The sequence below is a fragment of the Meleagris gallopavo genome, chromosome 1 (genome assembly GCF_905368555.1).
Source record: "Meleagris gallopavo chromosome 1, MGAL_WU_HG_1.1, whole genome shotgun sequence".
Classification (NCBI taxonomy): domain Eukaryota; kingdom Metazoa; phylum Chordata; class Aves; order Galliformes; family Phasianidae; genus Meleagris; species Meleagris gallopavo.
This window is the reverse complement of record NC_139404.1, coordinates 55,734,837-55,761,955: the sequence shown is the minus strand read 5'-3', so window position 1 is coordinate 55,761,955 and position 27,119 is coordinate 55,734,837. Positions and strand designations below refer to the sequence as shown.

At 36.8% G+C, this 27,119-nt stretch overlaps 1 protein-coding gene across 3 annotated transcripts in view; it reads left to right on the top strand.

Annotated features, from left to right (window-relative positions):
- Positions 1-27,119, top strand: part of TRIM24 (tripartite motif containing 24) — a 57,046-nt gene that overhangs the window by 19,350 nt on the left and 10,577 nt on the right. For 2 of the 3 annotated variants that reach the window (XM_085228469.1, XM_085228485.1), the window contains exons 2-12: positions 2,081-2,199; positions 7,416-7,563; positions 9,582-9,714; positions 10,986-11,102; positions 13,052-13,166; positions 13,847-13,993; positions 16,604-16,721; positions 21,531-21,796; positions 22,791-22,955; positions 24,479-24,658; positions 26,335-26,473. In XM_085228469.1, the coding sequence (XP_085084595.1) occupies positions 2,081-2,199; positions 7,416-7,563; positions 9,582-9,714; positions 10,986-11,102; positions 13,052-13,166; positions 13,847-13,993; positions 16,604-16,721; positions 21,531-21,796; positions 22,791-22,955; positions 24,479-24,658; positions 26,335-26,473 (1,647 nt within the window). Of the gene's footprint in view, positions 1-2,080; positions 2,200-6,123; positions 6,305-7,415; positions 7,564-9,581; positions 9,715-10,985; positions 11,103-13,051; positions 13,167-13,846; positions 13,994-16,603; positions 16,722-21,530; positions 21,797-22,790; positions 22,956-24,478; positions 24,659-26,334; positions 26,474-27,119 lie in introns of those variants that run through there. The other variant, XM_085228474.1, reaches the window with a different exon arrangement.

The window sequence follows — 27,119 nt, the reverse complement described above, 5'->3', positions numbered from 1 at the left end:
CCTAAAATCACGCTTCTTTTGAAATAACAGCTGTAGGTCTAGAATCTGTCTTGGTTTGGTCTCATGTCACTATTGTCCTGTAGGATTCGCATGATCCTACATCCTAGATCAGAGAATGACAATATCCCAAATTTGGTGGGACCCGTAGACCCACTGAGTCCAACCCCTGGCTCTACCCAGAAAGAAACCCTACGTCTGACAGCTTTGTCCGAACACTTCATGGACTCCAGCATCATAGGGCCGTGACCATTGCCCTGATGAGCCTATTCCAGAGCCTGACCACCCTTTTGTGAAGAACCTGTTCCTAACACCCACCCTGACCCTCTCCTGACACAGCTGCATGCTGTTCCCTCATGCCCTGTTGCTGTCACAGGGAACAGAACTCAGTGCTGCCCCTCCGTGAAGTGATTATTTCAACCTAACTTAGTTTTTATTCATTTCCTTTTGGTGGCTGTGAGCGTAGATAATTTCCTTAAAGCAAAATACTAATGTCAGCATTTCAGAAATTTCTTGGAAGATAAAGAAGCCTCGGTGTTAATAAGACATTCTATTGTTTTGGCATGTAGAAAAGGAGTCTTTTTAAAAGTGTTTCTGCGAGTCTTCTTTGCGTAAACGTGGTCTACTCACTGTTAAGCTCGAGGTCTTGAGAGTGACTTTGTCCTTTTTTTTGTCTTGTGAGGGATAACTCAACTCTTTGTGTTACTGGTTGTCAACTCTGTGCTCAACCTGGATTATATTACTGTCATGAGACAACTGGATCATGATTGTTGAGGTTTCAAAATTACCTCAGGCTAAATTAAGGTGAAATGACACCAGAAGACTGGTTAAATATTTATTTGTATCCCACTACGATACCTAGCACAAGACATGGAAAATACATATATTTAAATTTCTATACTGCATTTGTGATAAGCTATGATGATATGCCTTGTGTTACATTCTAATATAACTTGAAAAGAGAGAGAAAAAAAATAAGAGGGGGAGAGAGAAGGGAGGTGGGGAGAGGAAAAGAGGGAGCGGATACGCATGGAAGGAAAATCCAGATTATCACTCTTGCTTCCAGTGTAGTCTCTGGTCTAGTAATATCCAGGTGGGAGGTGTCACCATCATCAACATCTGACCATTGAGTTGTAGTCTTTTTTATTTGTCACAAAAGCATATCGCATGCATATCTGTAGTTTGCATGTGAGGTGGGAGTAGGTGTAATTCAGCATTGAACCCTTTACTCCAGCCGAAATCAGTGTCATTGAGACTCTATTTATATCACATGAGTCACATTAGCACCTCTTGCAGCAGGGAACCTTGCCCACATTTGCATGAGAGAGTAGTGCCATCCATCCTCTGACATACTCTGCACCCTCCTCAGCAGAGCACTTTTGGTTTCCTGTTCTGCAAACTAAACACACCATTTCCCTTTCTTCTTTACTGCTAAGCAATCCCTCAGTGACTGAAACATTCAAGCAGTTCTAGAGATTTTCCACAGGACTTTGCAGGTACTATCTTAGAATTGTTCTCCAGTGTGTCTTGCAGAACAGAGGAGGGAGAGGACCTTGCTTGTTTATTCCTTAACATATCCTTGCTTTTTATGAAGGTAGTTGCTATTTTAATGAAGGTCTGTTCCTACATACAATTTCTCTTTAAATTTATTGCATTTCAGTTTCTCTCATTACCATAGTTGGAAGTCAGTCGTGTCATGCTACTGGTGTGTGTAGAACTGTTCACTCTCACTAATGAATACTCCACATTTATTAATGTTTGCTTTAATCAATTTTGTAACAACAAATTGTCAATGGAATACATTGCTTTTAGAAGAAAAGGAATTAATTTACTATAACATTCAAGCAAATCCAAAGTAGGATTGAAACGGAGATACTTGACCTTGGTTAAGGAAACATATCATCAGGGAATAACAGGTAAAAGGTTTCTTCAGTGACGAATGAGCACAAGCTTCTTACTCAGGCATAATGGATAGAATAGTATTAATGTTGACTTTCAAAGTGTTTATCCTTACAAGCTGTCTTTGAAGTTGTTTGATAAACCTTAAGTTGCGCAAGCATAATTAGATTTTTTTCCCCTCCAGTTGGTGTTATCCGCTGTCCAATTTGTGGTCAGGAATGCGCAGAGAGACACATCATAGATAACTTTTTTGTGAAGGATACCACAGAGGTTCCTAGTAGCACAGTAGAAAAATCAAATCAGGTAAGTGCATTAACATGTAATCAAGTTAACACATGTTGGATGTGTATGCATGTCCTTGGCTTCTTTCTGCATGGCCTTTTTTGTTATTCCTATACAGAAAAAGACTTGAAGTACTTAGTCATCACAGGAAGTAGCTACTATAGAAAATCAATTGAAATATATGAAAGTGCATGTGAAGAAGAAGGTTGTTTAAGTTATTTTTAATTATCAATATAAAATTGCATTGTGATAATAAAAACTAAATGCAAGAAATAAGTATTAGAATGGAAATTTCCTGACTTTGGACAGGACACTTTCAGCACTCTTTGATGCAGAGACCTAAATGACACCATGTCAAGAGATCCCAAATGTAAAATGCAATCCTCTGCTTCAGTCAACTTTTTATTTTTCTTATCACTGACAAAACACAGCACTAAATAACGTGTCTTCACTGTTAACTAATGAGAGAGACCAAGTATCTTTTCAAGATTTTATTAAACTCCAGGAACTTCTTGGAAATGATTCAGCTTCTTTATGTTGCTGCATTCTTGGTAATAACAATAAAAAAAAAAGATTACTGTTTCAATCTGGTATCTATTTTAAGCTAATCCAATGTCACTCGGATTGTGGCCTTAAAGAACTTCTTGGAAATTGCCTCTTTCATCTTCTTGTTCTAGGGAAATGTATTATTGGCTTTCGATCTATTTGTTTTGAGGATGTCTTCTTAGAAGTCCTTTATTGTTTAGTCTGCTTGTTTGAAAGCTTAGCTGGAATTTGTGCTTACCTGTATGAATGGGTATGTCAAGAGTCAATGGAAGTACCCAGTCAGGTTTGTAATGCTGACTCACTGGCTATTAAAGGCATGTGTTTTGTCCTCATCTCCAAGAAAGAGGACTTAAACTCCTGTCTCCAAAAGCCATTTAGCTGTCTTCAGTGCGTAAGGCATTTTGCAGCTCCGATTCTTAGAAATTATATACCCTACCTGAAACTGGAATTTAGTTGGAAGTCTCTGAAGTACAAGCAATACGTCAATGTTCTGTTGACGTAGGATTGTTTGAAGGTGTTTTTTAATATTTTTTGCTTTTTTTCCTTTGGTTTCCTTTGATTACCAGTAAAAGAAAATAGTCCTTGTTGCTTCAGTTAGGAAGAAAAGCAAGATAACAAGTTGCTTTGCTAGGCTAAAGCAGTCCTGAAATTTTCCTGTTTTCCTTTTTTATTTTTTTTTTTTTTTTTTTGTTTTTCCCCTTTGGGGCTTGTGTCATAACCTCTGGGTAAGTTCTATAACGTGTCCTGTGACATATTCCTTTGGGGAGTTGTGATAGAAACAGAATTATTTCTACTGGTTTTGGTGGCAAAGTAGAGTTTTTGTTTTCATTCTTCTTCCTCTAGATTTTTCTTGAACTTTAAGGTGGGGGGGAGTTGAGACCTTTGTGTCTTAGATAAGGAATGGAAAATTCAAGGATTCGTTATTCTTGGAAGTTGATGGTAAATATGCAAAACTCCTCTGAGCCATAGGGTATCAACAGCTGGAGTATTCACCAAACTCAGTGTTCATTCAAACTCAGCTGTCGTGATGAAGTCAGGCACTTATATGATATCAAAGTAGATACCATGTGTTCTTCCAAAAGAAGAACTAGTATGCTAAATACCTTAACAAAGCTGAAGCCATCGTGAAAACATCTTTGAAAGTTGCTGGTTTAGAACAGTGGATAATGGGCTGTCTTGATATAGTTGTGATGTGCTTAGTAGCTGGTAATGGGATATTGCAGAAAGGATATGTTCCTTAGGGTTCATGATTTAAGATGTCAGGATATGATTTATATTTAGAAGTACAGATGGGTGAGTATGTCCCAAAAGGCAGATGTTGTCCTTGCAACTTTTGTATGTGCCAAGAAATAGCACTTTTGGCACCGGTGTTTTTTAAAATAGAGTTACTATTACATCTAATTTAACCTGGAGTAATTTTTATTCAGGATATTAGTTGAACAAATATTTCTCTGGAATGCTACTTAGTTCTTGTCCTTCAAAACTCAAAGACTTTTGCTTATTTAATCTCTTTGATACTTAAAGCTAATTGGAAAATAGGTGGTACAGAGTAGCAGCTGAGAAGACAGCTCTATTACCTCAGTTCATGCATACGAATCTGTCTTTAAGTAAATAAACAAGCTTTTAGAACAGAAAATATTGTAACCTGCCTGCAACATGCTGAGTAATTTCAGCTTACATTAAAATTGAATGAAGTCTGAATGAACGCTTCCCAGGGTTGTAAATACTAAAACTAGTAACTGAATTAGACATAATTAGAAGGAAAAGTCAATTAAAAATAAATCTATCTAACCAGAATAAAAGGCTTACAAGTTAACTAGGGAGAATTTCCTTTGAAATTACTAAAGGAGCGCTTGTATGAGTCAAAATAAGTGTAACATAAGTTTTAGATTTTGTAAGAATATAGCTTGTATTTCCGGTAATTACGTTTCCATGTACTTCAGGTATGCAGTTTCTTCTAATAAGTCAGAGCTCTAACAAAATCTAATCTCGATCTGAAAATGCATTTTTCAAATAAGAACTGGGTGGAAGCAAATTTAGTTTTTACTATAATGCAGAACTATTTTGACAGCATGAGTTATAATATCTATAAAGAAGTTTATAAATCTGTCTGTCTTCTACTTAGTGGATTTGAGGAGTATATATATGGTGGATTTGAGGAATATCTATCTATCTGTGTGTGTGTTGTGTGTGTGTGTGTGTGTGTGTGTGTGTGTGTGTGAGACTACTTGGTGGATTTGAGGAGTATTTATATATCCACCAAGTAGTTACACATATTTTTGGACTACAAAGAAAGAGTTTCAGTTCATTTCACACCACCTGACTGTTGGTTATTGAATCACAGTCTTCTATTCCTTCTAACAGTAACAGGTCAAAAGAGACAGAAAAAAGTTAAAGCACATTGCAAGAAGAAAGTAGACAAAGATCCTGGGATCTAAAAAGAATGATTACTTTGTGAAATCTTTTGAACTCATTTGAATGGTCTGGCACATATCAAGCTTACCTGCCTGAGTTTGGTAAAGGTGACCTGGAAAGAGCATAATGTATTTATTAATTTTTTAATACTAATTGGGTTTTCACCTTCTGTTTTGTTTTGCTTTTTTGATTTAATAATAATAATGAAAAGGCCTGAAAGATTGGTGTTTTTTTTCTTTTTTTTTCCCTGCTTATCTTATTTTCACTTCTTTTATTTTTCTAGTTTAAAGAAAAGTCCTGCTTCTCATTCTCTGTATTTGCAAAACCCTTCTAGTCAATCTGGGAGCATAGCATGATAATACTTCTCTGCCAACAAGTTCTTTAAAAGCTTCTTGGCCTGCAGAAGTTCTCTGCCCAGTCAGCAGTGCTCATGTAACTGATCACTGGGCAACAGTGATGCAATCAATCTGGTTTTACACCAGCCTTGCAAAGGATTGCATCAGTACTCTTACAGAGGAGAAACTGGAAAAGGACGCAGAGAATTTCCTTCATGGGTTTTGCAGCCAGAGAACATGTAACATTGAATTAATGCCTCAGTGATGCTTGCTTACTTGTTTTAAATTCTTTTCTAAGGATTCAGTATAGCTTTGTGATTTTTTCCCCCCCCGAAGTGTCATAGAAATTAAAACTTAAGGGCAAGTGAAGTTTTTAACTTTCTAGTTACAATTAACTTCCTTTAATTGTTTTCTTTTCATTCTCTTGAACATTTTTTATGCCATTTATATTTTTCCCTAATCAACTGGTCTAGATAGCAATAGAATTTTTGTTGTTGAAGTGATGATGGGGAAAAAAAAGTAAATAAGCAGAACGTATTTTTTTTAAGGTTTTTTAATAAGACTTTCAGGCCTCCTTTTTGTAAAGAAACAGAAAAAGGGGCACAAGCCCAGTTTTTGTTTTCCTTTTCAGGTCACCTTTACGAACATGAACTGCCTCATACTCCAAGTGACAACAAGAAGGGTCTCCCACCCTTGTGTTGTAACATCATTTCTCAGAAGATATTTGCAGTGAGAGGCAACACGATCCAGAAGAATAAGCACAGCGTTGGGAATCTGGGACTCGTATTTTCAAATTCCAGTTCTGTCAGTAACTTGCTATGTGGCCTAAGGCAAGTCAGTTCACCTCATCAGCTAATATTCTTCATTTTCTGGAAGGGGCAAACTGGGGCATAGTTGTACGTATCTGCTTAGGATAAAAATTGTTGCTTCTGCTTTAATCTCTTTGTCTTGTGTGGGCACAGAAGCTGAATTTTTTAAAAATGAAACTAAAAGGAAAACCAAGATCTAAAATTTTGTCCCTTGTATCCTGCTTGCATAATTCTATTGGTGGGATTTCTAGGATAGAGTGATCATTTGGCAGCTTGAATCTTTTGTTTGCAGCAGTGCTAAACATTGATAGAAATGGATGATAGTTGCCTAAAATCTTCAAGATATGAATGGAGAGGGGGACATGAAGGAGGAGTTATATGACTGTAAAGGAGGACTTAAAAATGAAATAATTTTATGAGCATGTTGTTGTCTATCACTGTTAGTTTTCAATCTGTTGCTGAAATTGTTGGTCGATAGGAAATCTTTCTTATGGGTATACTGACTTTATACAGGGACATTTTGATTGCTATCAGGTGTGTTTTCCTAAATTATCTTTTTTTCTAGATCTCTTGGGTGTAGTCCAGAGGCCACAGTTTGAAAAATATTGTAGATTCACTGAAAATCTCTTGAAAAGTAGCTTTACTAATAAGCTTCACTGTAATTTGTCTCAAACTAGCAATGCAGAGTTTCTTGAGAGGAACTCTGCTGTTTTTTACTTTGTATATTTCCTTTAACTTTGTGTAAATGAACAGAAACTAAAACTAAAGCTTCTATCTTCTAAAATCAGAGCAGTGCTGATTGTGTTCTGTCTTTACAATACACTCTCGTGAAATATTTACTGTATAGTAAACATTATACAACTTCTAAGTGTGCGGTGTCAGGTGGAAAGTAATGGTTTGACTTTTATTTTGTCAGGTAAATGTTCTAGAGTAGCACTGACAAAATGACCATTTTCTTTGACAAGTCACATTCAATTACTTTTATATAGTTATTTATGGTGTTCCTGTACCTCAGGCAGTTTTCTGTTCTCATTTCCCTGTTGCAGGAAAATATAAAAGTGCACTGATTATATATGAATAATAGCTTGTATGTATATGCCATAGCTACCATTTTTTTTTCTGTTCGTGTCAGGTGTGCACGAGTTGTGAAGACAATGCAGAAGCTCATGGGTTTTGTGTGGAATGTGTAGAATGGTTGTGCAAGACCTGCATCAGAGCTCACCAGAGGGTTAAATTCACAAAGGATCATACTGTAAGACAGAAAGAGGAAGTATCTCCAGGTAACATACTTGATTTATGATTTTGCAAAGGATGTGTGCTAATCGCAAAGAATGCATCAGAAAACCAAATCAGCATTTAATTTTTAAAATGACGCATTTCAAAAATACTGTCGCTTAATCTTAGTAAATGTAAAAGGACAAATTCAGTATGGTGTAACCCCTTGATACATATGAATACTAACTAAATAAATTTTACTTTCTGATTGGTACAGGAAGTGTTGGTAGCTTCCTGGCCTCCCACTCACTTATTTCAGTTCCATTCTGAAGGCTGCAACCATCTGAACTAATTCTGGTGTTTCTTTGGAAACAATTTAAACTCTTTAAGTGAATCTCTGAAATGGCTCAGCTGACAAAAGAGAAAATTGTTGGTTTTTTTTTTTGTTGTTATTGTTAAGAATTAGATTCATTAGAATGTAGCTACTGAAAAGAGAAATTTTTGTCATAGCTGCAAATATAATACTCGATTTCTCTATCAGATATGATGCATAGTGGTGAGAAAACCTACAGATTAGTATTTAATTACAGTTTTTATGTTGAAATGTTTTAAACATTATACATACCAATATGAATATAAAACCAATGCAAATATAAAACTGATGTTTCATCTGGAATGATTGCACATTATTGTCTTGGCTTTACAGATTAACCGCAGAAAATACTTCTTTATGTATTTGGCTCCTCTTGCTTTTCTAGAGTTCTACTAAATAGTTACTTTAACTTACTGTAATCCCACAGCATAGGGAGAACTAATAAATTAAATTCTTTCTGCACTAATAACAAGGACATGTTTTGTTAGCAATGGAGCAGCCAGAATTCACATTTTAGCTAAGTATATTTTAAGTTTGAAATGTTTTGCTTTAGAAATTCAAGGAAAATATGTTATGAATTTAGGAGTTTTTCCTCAGTAGGATCTGGGAAACTTGGGGTTGGAAGGAACCTCAGGAGAATATCTATCCAGCCTCCTGCCTAAAGCAATTCAGCTGTGAGATCACATCAGGTTGTTCAGGGCTTCATCCTTTTGGGCCTTGAAAACAAAGATTGTTGCAGTGTACAGTACAGCCTGTAAGAAATTTTGAGTGTTCTCATTGTGAATGCCTGACTCTTCTCATGGTGAGAAAGGTTGTACTTTTTATTTACAGAGAACCATCTTTGTTTCAGTTTATGCTCATTTTGTCTTGTGAGCAACATTAGGACACTTATGAAAGTGATAGGGTGCTGACAGATGTTCTACTCAGTCTAAGTTCTAGTAAGTCCTTTGGACATAGATGATCTTGTAATTATGTATTCTGTTATTGTGAACTATTTTCTGTTATTATAAATGCATGTATTTATTTTTCACTTCTCAGTGTCAATTTCTGTGGATTTTATATGTGACAGGATGTATCATTTCTGTTTCCAGTATAGTACATTTTGGGTGCTGTATTTACATCCCACTTTCATACTAGTTAATCAGAAGTGACTGCTGAATGTACGTGGAAAGGACAAGAGTGGTGTATGACTTATTTTGAACGTAATTGGCTGAGAAAAATGCCATAGGAAGGCAGAATGGGAATATCAAGTTCTCCTCTGAGTGCTAGTCAGTTTCAAGTAATGTCGGTGAAATATAGATCAGAAAATCACGCTGCAGATTTTATTAAATTAAGCAAATGAATGGGTACAGAAAAGTGACCTTCCTGGTCTGCAGTGAAGAAAGGGCTGCAGTGTGAAGTCAGTTGTCATTACAAGCTGTATAATCCTCATGAACTCAGTATACAGCCCAAGTCATAAGAAAAGTTTTTTTTTTCTCATTAAATTGCATAGAAGAACAGGTATCATTTTTAACATGTGATGGTGTTTCCTATGCTCATTTATATTTACTACAAGAACTGAGACTTCCAACCCACTTACAGTGGGCTCCTGAAGAAACATTAGTAACTTCTGGTTAGCATATAGATGAGGAGCGTGATAAGGAAAAACATGATAATGCAAATCTATAACAATTTCAAGAATCTGGACTGACATCTTCCTATAATCAATAGAGGCAGTTGGTGTGACCAGTCAGCGACCTGTGTTTTGCCCTTTCCACAAAAAGGAACAGCTGAAGCTATACTGTGAAACGTGTGACAAGTTGACCTGCCGAGATTGTCAGTTACTAGAACACAAAGAGCACAGGTATGAAAACAAAGTCAATGTTTTATACAGCTTGCTTGCAGGAAGACAACTTGAAGTTAATTGTGGCTGTAGCAATATACAATTCAATTGGGTGAAAAATTAAATTTTCTGATCAGGAAAAAAATAGATTGTGTCTAAAAGAACGTGACTGGCAAATGCATGATAGTTTGGAGTTAAACCTAATTCTTTCAGTTTTTACTCTGGTGGCTTAAGAACAAGACCTTTATTTACTGACAATATATTTGGGTGGAATTTGTTGCTGTGCAGTTTTTCAGAGAGACCTTAGAAGGCACAGAGGCTGTTATGTAACTGTATGCTTATATGTATTTTTTCCATTTGTCCTTCAACAAGATGTTTATATAACCAAACAATACCCAAGAAGTTTAGAAGGGAGCAAATGGGCAATTTTTCTATGAAGAGCTCTTCAAAAAAGAAAAGTAAATCTGAAGTTTACCTATACTGTACTTTGAGAATGCTATTTAATAACATTCAAATTTTAGGTTTCTGTTCTTTGATCATTTCCTACTGGCCGTGGAAGATGAAAAGAGGAACAATATACAACTCCTGGGTATAGGACAGTGATTTTCTGTTAACACATAACAGTATTGGCCTGGGACAGATGTGCTCATAGGTTAAGCATTAATATGTTCACTGTTCTAAATGTAACCACCCAATGAACGTGCTTGGCTGACAAGGCAGACAGACATCAGTAGGTGGAGGAGTGTTGTCCGTTTTTGCTTCTTGGAATCAACTAAATATTGATCTTGCTGAATTGCTGTCTTCCTCTTAAATTCTCCTTCTCTTACAATTTATATCCTGTTCAGAACGTCTCCTCTTTTTTTTTCCACAAATTGTTGCTGATTTCAATTCCTTGATTTAGTGTTACTGACTTTACTGACTCAGCAGTCTCTTCTTTCTTCTGCTTCTACATCCTTATCTTGCACGAAGTAATAGCTTATGTTCTCTTTCACTTAGAGTAATAGCTACAGCACAACATTAATTTTTTCTTTCAACAGAATTGTGACAAGGTCACATAGTATCCCTTCATTTTTACGAATAGCATAATTCTAAAAACAGAAAGTCAAAATTTAAAAGGAATATGCTGTAAATAAAATAGGTTAGCATTTGCTGACCTATACCTCCATAATGGCAGTCAAATTTTTGACCTGAGCAGCATCTTTCTTCATGTAACAAAGCCTTTTGTAGGGCACTCTGCTTTTTGTTATATCCTACCTTTGGCAATATAAATACTCACTGGTTCTTTACTATAGGTACCAGTTTATAGAAGAAGCTTTTCAGAATCAGAAAGTGATCATTGAGACTCTAATCACTAAACTGATGGAGAAGACTAAATATATAAAATGTACGGGGAAGCAGATCCAAAACAGGTATGTACTGGATTTTGAGGTTGAAACTGACAGATTGCAACTTTAATGTACACTGTAATTTGTTGAAATGTTTAGATTAGGAGATTTTGTACCTCAGTCCTTGTATGCTTCCAGAAAGAAAAATTGTAAGATTTTCTTGGCCTTCCAAAACCTTCAGTTTTCTGTTGCATTGGGTGTCTTCTTCGCGTGCTTGCTTACGTTAAGTAACTCTTCTGCTCAACCTGTGGGAGCAGTAACTTGGGTGCAGTGAAACAAGTTACGCAATGAACTGTGCAGGAGGCGATCTTATATTCATCATCAGCGCGCTCATTTTTTTAGTGTAGATCCCTCTTAGAAAGTGAGAGATAATGACTCATGTTTTCATAATGCTTGTGGCACACATTTGAAGATTTATGTAATACTTTTGTTCTTTGGGCTTTATTCATTCTGTACTGCAAAAGTGGCAGAGGAGTAAATCTTTAAAACTCATGCAGCAGTAGTCCTTTGTATCTGCTTCTTCAGCACTTACAGGAAGATTCAACATAGTATAAGATGCTGAGTATAACTTGAAATCTTCCTCCCTTTCCTCTGCCTGTCTTTAAGATAGCAGAAATGGAAAAAAAGAGCAGAAACCATTCTTCTTTGTTGCAACATCTTAGTGTTATTATCCCCTGTCTTTTAGCAGTGCTTTTCACGATGTAAGACTACGCCCTGTTACCAATTTGAGCATTACTGCTGAAATAACTAAATATAACTAACTAAATAAATATAATAACTATAATTTTACCATAGAATGATAGAATGGCCTGGGTTGAAAAGGACCACAATCATCATCTAGTTTCAACCCCCATGCTATATGTGCAGATTTGCCAGCCACCAGACCAGACTGCCCAGAGCCACATCCAGCCTGGCCTTGAATGCCTTCAAGGATGGGGCATCCACAACTCCTTGGGCAACTTGTTCTAGTGCGTCACCACCCTCTGTGTGAAAAACTTCCTCCTAATATCTAACCTAAATCTCGCCTGTCTTAGTTTAAAACCATTTTTGTCATCCTATCACTATCCACCCTTGCAAACAATTGTACCCCCTCCTGTTGATACTCATCCTTCAAGTACTGGAAGGCCGCAACAAGGTCTTCCAAGAGTCTTCTCTTCTCCAACCTAAACAAGCCCAGTTCCCTCAACCTTTCCTCATAGGAGAGATGCTCCAGCCCTCTGGTCATCTTACTGACCTCCCCTCTGGATCCATTCTGAGAGTTCCACATCTTTCTTGTTCTTGGGGCCTCAGGCCTGGATACAGTGCTCCAGATGGGGCCTCACAAGAGCCGAGTAAAGGGGGACAATCACCTCCCTCTCCCTGTTGGCCACCCCTTTTTTAATGCAGCCCAGGATGTAGTTGGCCTTCTGAGCTGCAAGCGCACACTGCTGGCTCATGTCCAGCTTCTCATCCACCAGGATCCCCAAGTCCTTCTCTGCAGGGCTGCTCTCAAGGAGCTCTTCCCCCACTTTGTTTAAATACCTGGGATTGCCCCAACCTAAGTGCAGCACCCTGCACTTGGCCTTATTGAACCTCATTAGATTTTCACGGGCCCACTTCTCCACCTGTCCAGGTCCCTCTGCATGGATTCCCATCCCTCCAATGTATCGACTGCACCGCTCAGCTTGGTGTCATCTGCAAACTTGTTGAGGGTGCACTCAATTCCATTATCGGTGTCATTGATGAAGGTTTTACAGACCTAGGTCTTTAGAACTTGTCACCAGTGGATTAATTTTATGTAGTTCACTGGTACTTGCTCTTTCTGTTTCTTCTAGTAATTTTCCTGACTAAAAGTGTCTGATTGTTTATGTATTAATTGGTGCATATGATCAAGGAATATTGTAGTCTCAGCAGCACAAAAGAAACTTAAAATTCTGTTTGAAGGGTGGGTTTATGACCTAAAGAATATAATTTTCTATACCGTTTACTTGCAGAATTCTTGAGATGAATCAGAATCAAAAGCAGGTGGAACAGGATATTAAAGTTGCCATATTTACACTGATGGTAGAAATAAACAAAAAAGGAAAAGCTCTGCTGCATCAGTTGGAGGTAATTTCAAGTCTATCACAAGAAAAAAAAGCCAGTTTTCTTTTTCTTTTTTTTTTCTGGTGATGGTTGAAATCAATTTCTAGCACTAGCTGTTTGTACATGTCCTATTGCAGTTCCAAAGCAGAGAGAAGTCCCACACAAGCCATTTGAGCAAGCGTATTTGTTTACTTATTTATTCATTTATTCGTGATCCTTTATTTCTTTGTAAATCGTGTCTTTTATATACATTTATATATATAAATATTTGTATATTAATAATCAAGGTTGTCTCTGAACCTGGTTTATTCCTCCATGCTTTTGTAGGTCATTATCCTGTGCACCGTGCATGAAAAGTCTTTCATCAGAACTCCATAAATTCTGCAATCTAATAGAAAATAAAAGGAGATTGTTTAAAATTGATGCCTAGAAAATGAGCGCTTAAAAAACTGTGTGTGTATACATATAGGCATATATATATATGAAAATGTGTCATCAGAAAAAATGAAGATCTACATGCAAAACCTTGATATCTTGAATAAATATTGTGACTTTTTTGACTGATAGCTATAGTCAAGGTGTAGGGAAGTATTTTTTTAGAATAGCTAAGAGAGATCCCTCGATCATTGAGTCACAAACATGAAAGTTAATGTGTCTCAGCTGTAAGTTGAACGCTTTGACTATAACTAATTTTCTGCTTACAGACTCTGGCAAAAGAGCATCGAATGAAACTTATGCAACAACAACTGGAAGTGGCAGGTCTCTCTAAACAGCTGGAACATGCCATGAATTTTTCCAAATGGGCAGTTTCCAGTGGAAGCAGCACAGCTCTACTCTACAGTAAACGCTTGGTAAGACGAGAAAGATAGATTTCTTTTTTTCCTTAAATAGTCTAGTTGGGTCACATGCGTGCACACATTTGTCTTTGACAGCAAGGGATTAGGCATTTTAATGACTTCATACTACTTGGAATATTTGTATATCAGTTTTTCCTGGTTTTCTCTCAAAAACATAATTGTAGAGTATTTGTTATAATTTAGCTTAACTCATCATGATTGTCTCCTGTTGCTCTACCATAGTATTGTTGTGGATGTTCAGAAGTTGCGTTAACTCCTTTTTTCTGAAGTGAAGACCTTGAAGCCATGAAAGACTGGGCAAAATTACTGTATGTCTGGAATTATTAATGAGGTTCTTATTAGTATGTTTTACAGCTTCTGAGTTTAGATAAAGAGGGTATTTATATACCTTAAAGCGTGATATCCAGTCTTTAATGTAGTGTATTGCTTTGTTCTGTTAGAGTCATCTTCTGTGAAAAGTCTTCAAAAATTGATTTGTTAAGCTGATAAAAGTGAAGATGTGGCGTGTGCTTTCTTATGCAAACCGCTGTGGAACTAAGTATTTCAGTGTTGTAAGGACACACGTGTGTGCGTGATCTCATTGACTGCTTGTGATGAAGAATCCTGAAAAACAGCAACAACCAATCAAAGAGAAGAATACCCTTGAAATTAAAAACAAAGAAAAAAGATTACTATCAATCATTTATCCAGGCATTTCTAGATTGTACTTTCCAGATGAAGAAAATCTGTGTTAATGTTGAGGAGAGGTGATCATCTTCTTCCAATTTCCTATAATTGGAACACAAGTTTTCTTTTTGTCTTTATTGCCTCATTGCCTAGTTGAGAATCTGTTGGTGTGTGTGCATGAGTTTGTTTGTTTGCTTGATACCCATTAAAATGCTGCAGGCTGTTTTCTCAACCTATTTCAAGTGGTTAAATTCACTGAGCTTATTTTATACAGCCTTAGCAAGTAACTTTTTTTAGCTGAATGGAGAAAAAGGGCATTAGACTAAGTCGTGTTGTTTAGAATTGCCTAGTGTTGCCACATAGACTTCTGCTATATGGTTGAGAAAACATTTTATGTTGCAGGTGTCTTAATATTGTAAATATTATAAATCCTAAGAAAAAGACCATCCTAGCCCATAAAGCCTCTGCAAATGAGAGAGAATTTTCAAAGGAACAGGTAAAACTTAAGCTTCAGATTTTTGCTGAAGGTCAGAGTTATTTGGGGTCTGAATAACTATGTCCATGGACATCTGTAAGATGTGTTCCTGAACAGTTACACATAGAGGAGCATACAAGACCTCTACTGAGGAATATCCAACCACATGAAACACACAGGAGGAATATCCAGCAGATTTAAATTCAGCATTATAGTTTAGAGGTAATACCTGTGCTTCGAGGGAATAACACACCTGAACAGTTCAGTAAGGCATCAGTTTCCTTGCCTAATCCTCTATCATAAGCAAAACATATTTGACTACTGTCATTATTGATAGGAGATAACCTAACTCTGAGTTTATTTGTAATATATGTGTTTGCACACAGAAAGAATATATGGAATAAGCTATGACAAAATTTTTCTGCGACTAGTATTTGTGATGAGTGAAGAGAATAGAAATTTTCAAGTTTATTATAACTGTTTCTGGCAGTGTACAGAAGTACTAGGAGGTCTATATTCGAAGTAGTAGTGTGCTTTAAGTAGTCATTTAAAAACAAACATACAAAAAGTCGTGTAAGCTAAATGTTTTGTATCTGGTCTAAAATCGACCTGCCTAAATGAAACAAAATGTAGGAGCAAAGTGGAAACTCATATAAAATTCATATGTAAAAGATAATTGGTGTCCTTTTAGGCAATATGACCAAATATATCTCTTGGACTTTTCTAGGAAATTATTATGTAAGAAAAATATTTGAAAGGAAAATGAAATTTTGACAAAAGAAGTGTGAAACTTGATAAGCTTTTTCTGTATCTGTTGTGTGTTACTCTAAATTAACATTTGTGTTAGATATTCCTAGGAAATATCTGCAAAAAAAAAATCCTCTTTCTAGAAGCTAGATAAACTCAGATTTGTTCCAGCATTCTGCCTGTGTATCCCAATCATAGTCTAGTCTTTTGGAACCAAGAAATCTGAAGAATGTGAAAATATCTGAGAATTTTCAAAGAAATATATAAAAGAAAGTATGACAAGCTTGTAATGGACAAAGCTCTCTGAAAAGACCTTGCATCTGCTACTAAGGAAAATTCTCTTTTGATGATGCTTGTCGTCAAGAGGATGGAATGCTTTTTTTTTTTTTTTTTTTTAATGAATAAGTTAGCTTAGATTTGGAGGAAAAAAAGAAGCAATGGTTACATGAATCCATTCTTTGCCTGCAAGTAAATGTTATGTAATAACTGAGTTTGTGGAAAGATATGCATTTATGGAGGGGAAAAAAATACTTGCCTTTATGCAGTAATTGATTACTTTGGTTTTTTTAATCCTTTTTAATTTTTGTTTGGACAAACTTTTCTTTTACCTCCGTTCTCTGGGGGATTGTTGAAGATTTTTTGTTTGCTTGTTTTCAGCAGTTCATATTAATGGCTTTAACTGAAGTGGAATATCTTATGTATTGTTCTTGTTCTAGATTACATATCGACTACGCTATCTTCTCCGAGCGAGGTGTGATGCTTCACCAGTGACTAACAATACCATCCAGTTTCACTGTGATCCTAGCTTCTGGGCTCAAAATATTTTCAATCTAGGTGTGATAAAGTTTTGTCAGTTCTTTGTTTTTATTTTATTTTTTTAGAATCATTTACTTCACTGCAGAAGACATTTAAAATGTTGTGTGGAAAACATATTATATATGAATACTTTTGATGAAATATTAACAAATGTCCCTTGCTTGAATGTGACGTGATGATGATGATTCTGAGAACCTCAGTAGGTTAACCTGGCCATGAGTTGTATCCAGCAGGTAGTTCTTTATTGCATCACTGGGCACATAGGGGATAGCTCCAACCAATATGTGTACCTTGGCTTATGTGCAGATTACATTTATTGGTCATGCTCATGCATTCTCATATTTATTCCCAGAATTTCATACATATGCTAAATATTTTCTCAAAGTCATTATCTTTTTCTTAGAGCTGATTAACATAAGACCCTCCTCCTTAGAGCATTCACAGTCATCCTTGGGGTCCTTTTGGTGGTTGTCTGAGGATTGGGGGAGGAAGGCTGATAGTCTTCACTGCTCCTAAACTTTTGACCCTAGTTATGCTCAGTTAGGTGCTTGCTTCCTCTCTAAATGTGATTTCTCTGACATGACCTGATAGGGCCATTCCATCTTCAATTTAACTTTATTTTCCTTCCTTATCTTCAGGGTAGTAGATATAGTCCCTCCAGATACTGATGCTTGCAATATTCGAGGTCCTTACTCCATCAACGATGAAAGTAGCAACTTGCAGTTTGCTGGACAGTGCACATGCTATCTATGTTCTGAAGCCAAAAACACATTATATAACCTTACTTTATAACCTAAGGAAGAGTTCCTGAAGACAGTCTCATCCTGCATCTTACAGCACATTCTTTTAATTAAATCCAATCTTCCTAAACTGATACCCTTAGCAGCATCATAACATTTTAAAAAACCCATATTCCTTGTCATTATAAGCAATAAGCCTTTGAGAAGGGATGAATGCAACAGAAGAATAGAACAGGAAAGAGGACAATACTTTTGACAAGTTGTCTATTTTTAAGATATTCTTTCCTGAAGTTAGGAATGCACTTCAGAAGAAAGCATGTTTTTATCAGAATTGCAATATAAAACTTTAGCATCTGTACTCTGATACTTTCTGGGAAGTTTTTCTCTGATCTCCAAATCAGTATTTTTATTTTTGTTTTATAACCATAAACTGCTAGGGTTTTATGTCTCTACTGAACCCCAGAATCTGGAAGCTTTGCAGGTAGTCCATATATGTGATTACCTAAAAGCCTTTATGTTTAATGGAAATAAGCATCCTAGGAACTCATCAGATTGGGAACAGCAATTGAAGCTCAAAGATCTCCCTACAATTTTTTTTTTTTTATTCCTGTTGTCTGCCATTTCTTTCTCTACTGCTATCTTAATGGACAGTTTTTATTTTTCTATTATGTATAGAATTCTTTGGGAGATACCTATTGAACCTGAACCTTTTCTGCCTTTCATCAGAATGCGCTGTCAGCCTTACAGACGTACAAAGGTACAAACAGTAGAATTAGGAAAATTTCTGCTCTTTATTCCAAAAAGAGACAAAGGGGAGAGTCTTCAGCTTTCTTTATTCGAATAAAGGGTGAGTTCACTGGGGCAAACCCTTATGGGGTCTCACAAAGCACTGGGGTACCCTTTTACCTGGGTACCCCAGCGCTTGTGAGCCCTTCCCCCATTCCCCATTGGCTAAGGTAATCAAGGTTCACATTTTTCTCCGTTTGCCTATCATCTGCTCATCCCCCCAGTGGGTAGCCCCTGGATCCAGTTTCTGTTGTTTTGCCCAACTGGAATTATTTTTGTATCCTCTAAAGTCTCTCTTTCTTTGTTCTGTCCAGCAAGAACACAAGATTTAGGTGCTAAGCTAGCATCTCCTGCCATATTCCTGCAAGATAAGTTTGTATAACCAGATCCTTATGACCAAATCTCTTCTTCTCAACTTTATCTTGTTTTATGGGGACTCCCTGTCCTTCCTTTGTTCTTCCAAAATTTCTCCTTATTTTGCAAGGATACCTTATTCTTGTTTTTCCTTCAGTAGGCAGCTGAGTACCACATATTACCATATACTACATATCATTCCTCTTAGTGGGATGGGGAGAATCCAAAAGGTGAAAGTGAAGAAACTTGTGGGTTGAGATAAAGACAGTTTACTTGAAGGCAAATTTAGACAATAGCTACTAAAGAAAAGTGAGTAAAAGAAGATGGAGAGGAAAGAGAAGAAGAAAGAGAAAGAAAAAGAGATTTAAAGGTAGATATATTTCACCACCCCTTGGTCCAGCATTGTCTTGAAACTGTTGTCTTGTTCCGTGAGTGGTGAGTTGACAGAGATTAATGCACATGTTCATGGTTATGTAGTCTAGTTGGTCCATCTGAGACTTGGGGTGGCAACCCCTTTGCGTCTAGAAGCTTCAGGAGTTTTCCAAGAGGATCTCGGGTGGTTGTGCATCCCCGCTTTCCTTTTCTGATGTTTGTCAGAGATGAGGGACCATGAGAGGAAGTGAAGATAAGCATCCCATCACTCTGCCTCCATAAAGTGAGGGTCCATAGATATTACAGCTTCCAACTTGAGTCAGGAAGTGGTCTGCTCTTTCGGTCTCAGACAGCCCTTAAGACTAATTGTTCGAGTCAGCAACTTCTTTGTACAGTCATTAAGGCTCCATTTTGTAAGGCATCTTTTTGTTTATTTGTTTGAGCCAACAAACACTTTTTCAGTCTCATACAGCAGCATATGAGATAGAGTATCCCTTTGGCCAGTTTGGGTCAGCTATCCTGGCTGGGTCCCCTCCCAACTCCTTGTACACTCTGAGCTCCTTACTGGCAGGGCAGCATGAGAAGCAGAAGAATTCTTGACTGTGTAAGCACTGTTCAGCAACAAGTATATAATCTGTGTATTATTAAATTATTTTCATCAAAAATCCAAAACAAAGCACCAAACAAGCCTTTATGAAAAAGATTATCTCAGCTGAAACAAGGACAGTAAATAAATTACTCCAGGAATGGCTTGAATTCTAGTCAGGCTGCATGCTACTGACAGTGTGATGGCATCTGTGCACTAAGTATTTTGGAGGGTAATTAAAAAAATGAAATATTTTTTTAATTCCACAAGTTATCTGTTTTATGGGAAATTAATTGCCTAGAGTTGTTATAGGTTGGTAAGGTTTTTCATTTTCATTAATATTTTTGTTAATGATTCTGATGTGGTCGAACCATAATTAAAATGTACGCAACACCAAATTTACTAAAGTGTCAGTACGAAAACAGTATGACTGATCTTAATTTTCTGTCCTGTTCTCCACTACAGTGTGTTGGCTAGCCTAGGCTGATTCCGTATGTATGCACATCTTTTTTCCCTTACATGCCTAGCAAGGGAATCATAATGATGCTTTCTTCATAGTTGCTGCTCCTTGGGATGAAAAATGGAATATATAATGCACATTGCATTGCTTCCTCATTTGCATAACCTTTTCAAAAATGAGTCAGGCTAGACTGCACAGGATCTGTAGAGATGTGCAGATATGGAGAGAGAAGTGGCAGAGGGTGATGTCAAGTACTACCATGATGGGGATTGTCAGACTGCTACCATGAATCAGTCCCTCATGAAACTCAAGTTGGAATGTTGGAAAGCAGCCATTCTTTATTCTCAGCACCAAATGCAGAAGGGGACCCTTCCACTTAATTGTGCTTGCCTTGAACAAAAGATCTTCAGCTAATATACATTACTTGTGTTACATGTGCAAAGGTTTCCTCTGGCAGCACACGTGTATCCGGTACTTCCCCTAAAATCATTAATTTTAGGTTCAGCCTCCCTGCACTTTCTGAGTCTTTTTGTGGTGGTCTCAGGACCCTTCCTCACTGTGTTCACTGGTTGAACCCAATCTTCACACATGCTCAGTTAGCTTCTTACCTTGATTGCACAATACTTGCTTTAACAAAATTAGCTGATTCAAAGCAGAACTTCCCTAATCTACTTGATACAAAGACTTTACAAAACTTCCTTTGTCTACTCCGTACAAGGACATAGATTCTTCCTGTTTTCTAAACAGACCACAGGACTATCCACCAACAGGACTTAGCAAGCTTAACAATATCACTTTTTTAAACTAAGTAACTTTCTTTTTTTTTTTTTTTTTTTCCCTGTATAAACAGCATACTCTTCCCTTGACTGTAAAGCAAACTCAGTTCTGTTGAAATTCATCTTTCTTGGTTGTGGTAGCCAGCTTTTTACTCAAGAGCTTTGTAGAACTGCCCTGTGGATCTCTTTGGATAAAGCCTTTCAGCCAGCATTAATGTCTAGAAGTTTCCTGTCTAGTTACATTTCCTTCTAAATCAACAGAGGAAACATCTCCTGGAGGTGCCATTACATCCTAAAATTGGTGGTTTGTGTATCATTTGCATATTCCATTGTGGTGATTCAGAGGAAAAAAAAAATCACAAAATTTTTAAGTATTATAATACTTAAAAATGAAAATACTTATGATTTTTTTTTTTAATCAAATGATTGGATAGCAATGCTCTCATCTCTATGAATGAAACTTTGTTTCCTTGCTCTTTTGGAGGGGCCAGGGCAGCTGTCTAGAGTTTACCTCTTAGAGGATGCTGTAGCACAAGACAGTTTGCTAGTATCTCCTTTTTTTGCATTATAAAATACAGCCATGTTTTTGTAGGAAAACAATATGAAGTGAGTCCTTTGTCTCATGTTTACCCATCGTTTGCATTATAATAATTAATGATGGCCTCGTGATATCAAAAATCTAAAATTGTAAAAATAGCATTTCTGCTAATTGCAATATTTTAGTATTCATTTAATTTATGTTTTTTAAACCAGGTTCTCTGGTAATTGAAGATAAAGAAACCCCACCACACATGCCCAAGAACCCTGTGACAGAAACAAATTTGCAGCCACCAGGCAGCTTACCTTCAAATCAGCTATCTAAGTTCCCAATGCAAATAAACTTGGCTCAGCTCCGACTCCAGCACATGCAGCAACAAGTCATGGCTCAGAGACAGCAAGCTCAGCGCAGAGCAGGTCCAGTAGGTTTACCAAACCCAAGAATGCCAGGAAGTGTGCAGCAGCCTCCTGCTTCTCATCAGGTAAGCTATGACAATTTCCAAAGAAGATTTTTCTTTCCCATATGTGGTGGTTTTGTCCTGGTGGGCAGCTGAATTCCACCACAGCCACTCTCTCACTCTCTATGCTCAAAGGAAGAAGGGAAACTGCATGAAAAAGCTTTTGAAGGCATTGGGGTCCATCAGTGCTGGTCACTTTTAAGTACCACCTCTTAAGATCACAGGAACAGTCAATTCCAAAATGCTGGAAGTTGTGCAGATGGTGCAGAAGATTGGCTGGGCTGCACAGGGATCTTCTTCTAGAGCTTAGGAGGAAAAAGAAGGTGTATGGTCACTGGACATGAGGTTGGATGACATGGAAGGACTATGGAGATGCTGTTTACCATTGTAGGGAGAAACTTTGTGTGGCCAAAGCTTAATTAGAGTTGAAGTCTTATGCAGCCTTTCACTGATGAGGGAGAAAGTGAAGAAAGAGAAGAAAAAGAAAAACAATGATGTTTAAATACAGAATTTCAGATTTTTGTCTTCAGCTGGTAGCTATATAGAAGAGTTAGAGAACATTTTCTTTACTGAGAATTGAATGGACATTCTATACTTGACTGGCAGAATGTATGGTAATACTCAGCCTATTATTGTTGAGAAAAATATATCATATGGTATGTGATGATATACACTACTGAGCTATATATATTGAATTTTTTTCAAATGCTTATAAAATGAATCTGTCATTATTTTTTTTGGATGAAACTGTGGTTGTCCTATATAACTTTCAAAGTTGAAATACTCTCACTAGCTGTTGCAATGCATCTGCACTTGTTATATCAGAGTAATTCAAAACCACATGCTAGGTTTTGTTTTTAGCATTAATTTTCTTATAAACTAGGTGATACTCTTTGTTTGCATTAAATATAGGAGTACTCTTTGTTTGCATTAAGTATAAGAGTTAAGTGCAGTAAAAAAAGTCTGGAACATTGAATCAGTGTCATCTAACTTACAGAACTGTTTTTTCTTCATGCAGGCACCGCCACGTTTGATTCATTTTCAGAATCATAGCCCTAAGTCCAATGGTGCAGCTCCCCCTGCACAACAGATGAGATTTCCCCAAAATCAGAACCTACCAAGGCAAGCAATAAAGCTCAACCCATTGCAGATGGCATTCTTGGCACGACAAGCTATAAAACAGGTAGAGTTTCTTTCCCATTTCACTTACTGTGTAAAAATAAAGCATCAAATGTGCTTTATATCATCTTTTATGTTATGTTTCAAGAGTGCTTTTTAATTGGAACAGAGATTGCTTTCTTCTCTGTGACAAGATATCCACAGTTTTCTGAATGAGAACTGTCAAGTTTCTTTCATTCTGACAGTTTTAAGCAGCTGAACTGTTTCAGAAGTAAGCCACTGTGTGTGATACGTAAGTGTTTCATTATGTTATTTGCTATTACTGTGCTTTCTGGCCACTTACATAAGTGAGAACGTAGTCTACGCACCACGATGAATAAACAGAATGGCAAATTCCCTTGTTCATCTTAATGTTAGTGACTTTACTACCAAGTAAAAGCTTGACTGAAAAGTTGTAGCTGCCACCATCTCCAGAGTATGCCAAATCTTACTGATTAAAAAAAAAAAAAAAAAAAAAGCTCCACAGTCAAGTGACCTTTGCTGAGTAAAAATGGTTGATGCCTACCTGATCAGCAGTTGAACTGGCGTAGGAGCAAATACTTCAGAAGCTTTCTGTCTATTCGGGAAGCCCAATCCTTATTAAAAAGTACATTAACATGTGTTCTTAGGTATTTTAAAGGAAAGGGGATCATATCTCCAGAGACAAGCAGAGTAGAATCAAATGAATCTGTTCTGCCACCTGAAAGGTGGAGTAGTACCATTAATGTCTGCAATGCTTATGAAGTGAGAGAACTAATTTCAACTGAATTGAAGAAGGCTGCACGATATCACAGAGAATCTGTAACAAGAACTATATCAGTTCCATTTGAGCATTTCAAAAGAAGATTGACCTGTCTGCAAGCCTTTCTTTCAAGTATTTTCATTATCTAGTAGCGTTTTTCTCAAAGCAGAAACCAGGGAATAGAATGACTGACAAAAGGAATTGAGCAGAATCAAATTTTACCTAGAATTGCCATGAAATTCCATTTCACTTCTTGAAAACTGCATATGTCTAAATGAGAATTAAATTTAATTTGACTTGACTGTACACTTTATATCATGGTGTTAAATGTATAGTAGGTGGAAATCTATTCAGCATTTCAAATTCTTAATCACCTTAAGTTGTTAAAGAAAGCATTAAATTATTGATTGCATCCAAGTACAATGTAGATATTTAACAAAAGTACTGGATTAGTTGTATATTCATCATATTATCTGTAATGCTTTAATTTCACTAAAATCATTACATTCCTCCTACAACGCTGTCAGTGCAGCATGAAATATTAATAGATGCTCAACATCTTTGAATTTAGGAATTCACATTCATTTCTTCTTTTTGTAGTTTTTAAATACTAGTCATCTTTCCTCATCTTGTAATATTGGTTGTTGAAATTAGATAACTTCAGAGTAAATTGGGATTTTAAATTTGAATTCAACTTACTGTACTAGATTGCTTGTTTAGCTGATGAGTTAGAGCAAGGATATGTAGTGTATGTATTCTGTAGAGGGAAAAATACTGACTTGTGGATTATCATCTTATCTTTTTAGTGGCAGGTCGGTAATGGACAAAGTTCAACTGCCATTTCAACAGCAAGCAGCATAACTTCTACTCCATCCAGCCCCACAGTCACTAGTGCTGCAGGATGTGATGGGAAGACATACGGTCCTCCTGTGATAGATTTGTGTTCTCCAGTAGGTAGTTCCTACAATCTACCATCTCTTCCTGATGTAAGTGTACCATCCATACCAATCTTTTACAGATTCTATTTTGAAGCATGCTTTAATGGTTTTGAAATTTTTCTGCGGGTTATCAAAATGAGATAATTCCAGAAAGTGATGCAGGATTGCCTACATATCTTTGGCAGTTTTCAGAGCTGTTCTGGGAAACAGCCATTAAGAGTGTGAAGAAAAGTAACATTCCAGGTTGTAACAGTAATTGAGCTTGCTTATGTGCTTGCTTCATATTGCACTCTTTACCACCATCCACTGCTCAATGAATTCATTATAATTCATTGAAAGTGCTATCTTAGGTGGTTATTGTTGATATTGTGGAATCAGACTTTTCTTATAGTTCTTCCTTTTGGTACTTCTTTCCTTCATACTACCTCTAACATGCCTGTGAGCAGGTGCTGGGGAGTATTGTAAGTTTTTCATTTTTCTTCTGATAGGTCCTTATTTGTCAGAGGTCTATATTAGAGTTGTTGAGCTTTGTTTGGTTGATTTTCTTTTTTCAAATAACTGCTGAGCCTATATTTGTGGTCTGTGCTTATAGAGACCTGAAATGTCACAGTTTTCTAGTCATAACTTGCTGTTACTCCATTTCTCCCTCCTGTCTTTTGATCTCCCCAATAGACTCTTAGATAAAAATGTTGTATTTTTTAAAAAATAAGAATACATTGATATTACAGTATCTGTGAAAGTAAAAAGGTAGAGTGCACAACACAATCATAAAACTACAGAATCTGAGACATTTCAGCACACTGATTTTTGTGCACACCATTGTTAGGAACTCTTCTACTTGTATGTGGTTAAGTTTATGTTATGAAGATGTGTTGATGAAATCACTGCATGTATGCTGACCTAGCAGAGACTTCTGCATCCAATGCTGAGAAGTGTAGCATATAAATAGAAATTTCAGTGGCCAATGGAGTTGCTACCTGTAGATTTGTTACGTCTGGATAGTTGAGAAAACTGATACCAAAGTGACCTGTTTTCTGATCAAACACGATCTTGTGTATTATTAAACAAAACAAAACAAATCCAACAGATAACTAACATCTCAAAATGTTATTTCTCTTTACCAAATCAGGATATATAGTTTGTACAGAAAGCTAGACTGATAAATTTGCAGTTCCTAAAAGAAAGTTCTGCTGTCTGGCCTGGACCATGAATAAAAACAACAAATGTTGTTTTGCTGTCTGTGTTTTGAGTGAATATGTTTGCCTCTTACCTGGAAGATGTGTGAGGCAGATGGCATTAAGTGTCTTTTGAGGTTCTTCCAGTTCCATTCAAAATTAATGGTTTAGTGGAGAGTTTGTATGTTGCTTATTGGTTTTAGATTATGTAGTGTAAACGTGTTGAAAGAGGGAGAAGAGACAAAAGTTCATATCCTCTTCAGTGTATGAAAGCTGTGTGTCTGATGTAAGCTATCTCAATAGATGATGGGGAAAAAATGGCACTTGTAGAATCACTTCAGCATAAACTAATGATATGGAACGCTGTCTGGGTTTGGCCTTTTCTCTCTTAAGAGAAAACCAAACGACCTGTTTTAAAGTAAGCACTTTACTTTTTGGTTGGCTGTAGTTAGATAGTCTTCATTTTGGTCTTCATCTCCAAAACGAAAGTATGGCAGAGGCATTGTATTTTAACTTTTAACTGCTTTTCCTCTGTTAACCATCTTGTAGATTGATTGTTCGGGAAACATCACACTGGATACTGTTGCGAGGAAAGATGATGTCACTGCAGAGCAGAATCACCCAAAACCCCCTTCAAACAGAACTGTGCAGTCACCAAATTCATCGGTACCATCACCAGGCATTTCAGGTAATTGGACTGTGATACGATTTTCTACTTAAGTAGTGTAATGGTAGAATGTAACATGGCAGTGTTAACATGGATATCAGAATGAGTTGCTTCTATTTTATATCGGCAGCAAGAAATACTAAAGCAAAGAGGTAGAAAGCCTAGTAGGAGGTAAAGTTGAGACTGTTTTAGCATTGTGAACAAAATTAAGTTGGCAGACTTTTAAAACATGGAGTAAATACATAGTAGACACAAGAAAACTGCAAATGTAATTGTATCTGTGAAAAACTCCTGTTCAGGTATACCAGATAACATCCTAGAAGCTTTAGTAAGAGACAAGTATTTGATAAAGCAAGATAGTATGTAACAGGAGACAGTGGCTGCAACTGGTCACTTGCGAAGCTCAATTTGAACATTTCAAAATCTTTTTCACCAGTAGAGTAATGTAGTACTGACAGACGTTGACCAGAAAGGTTATTGATGTGTCTAGCTAAATCTGGTAGAATAGAAGGACCCAGGGGATTCCTGACACCATGCCTGGTAGAATCAGTGGCTCTCCTTACTCTTACCCTATGGGCCATTTCCTGATTTGGCCTATAATGAGGCTCTGTGAGCATGAATTTCCAGTATGTTCTTACTTGATGCTCATATACTTGGACAGATTAGC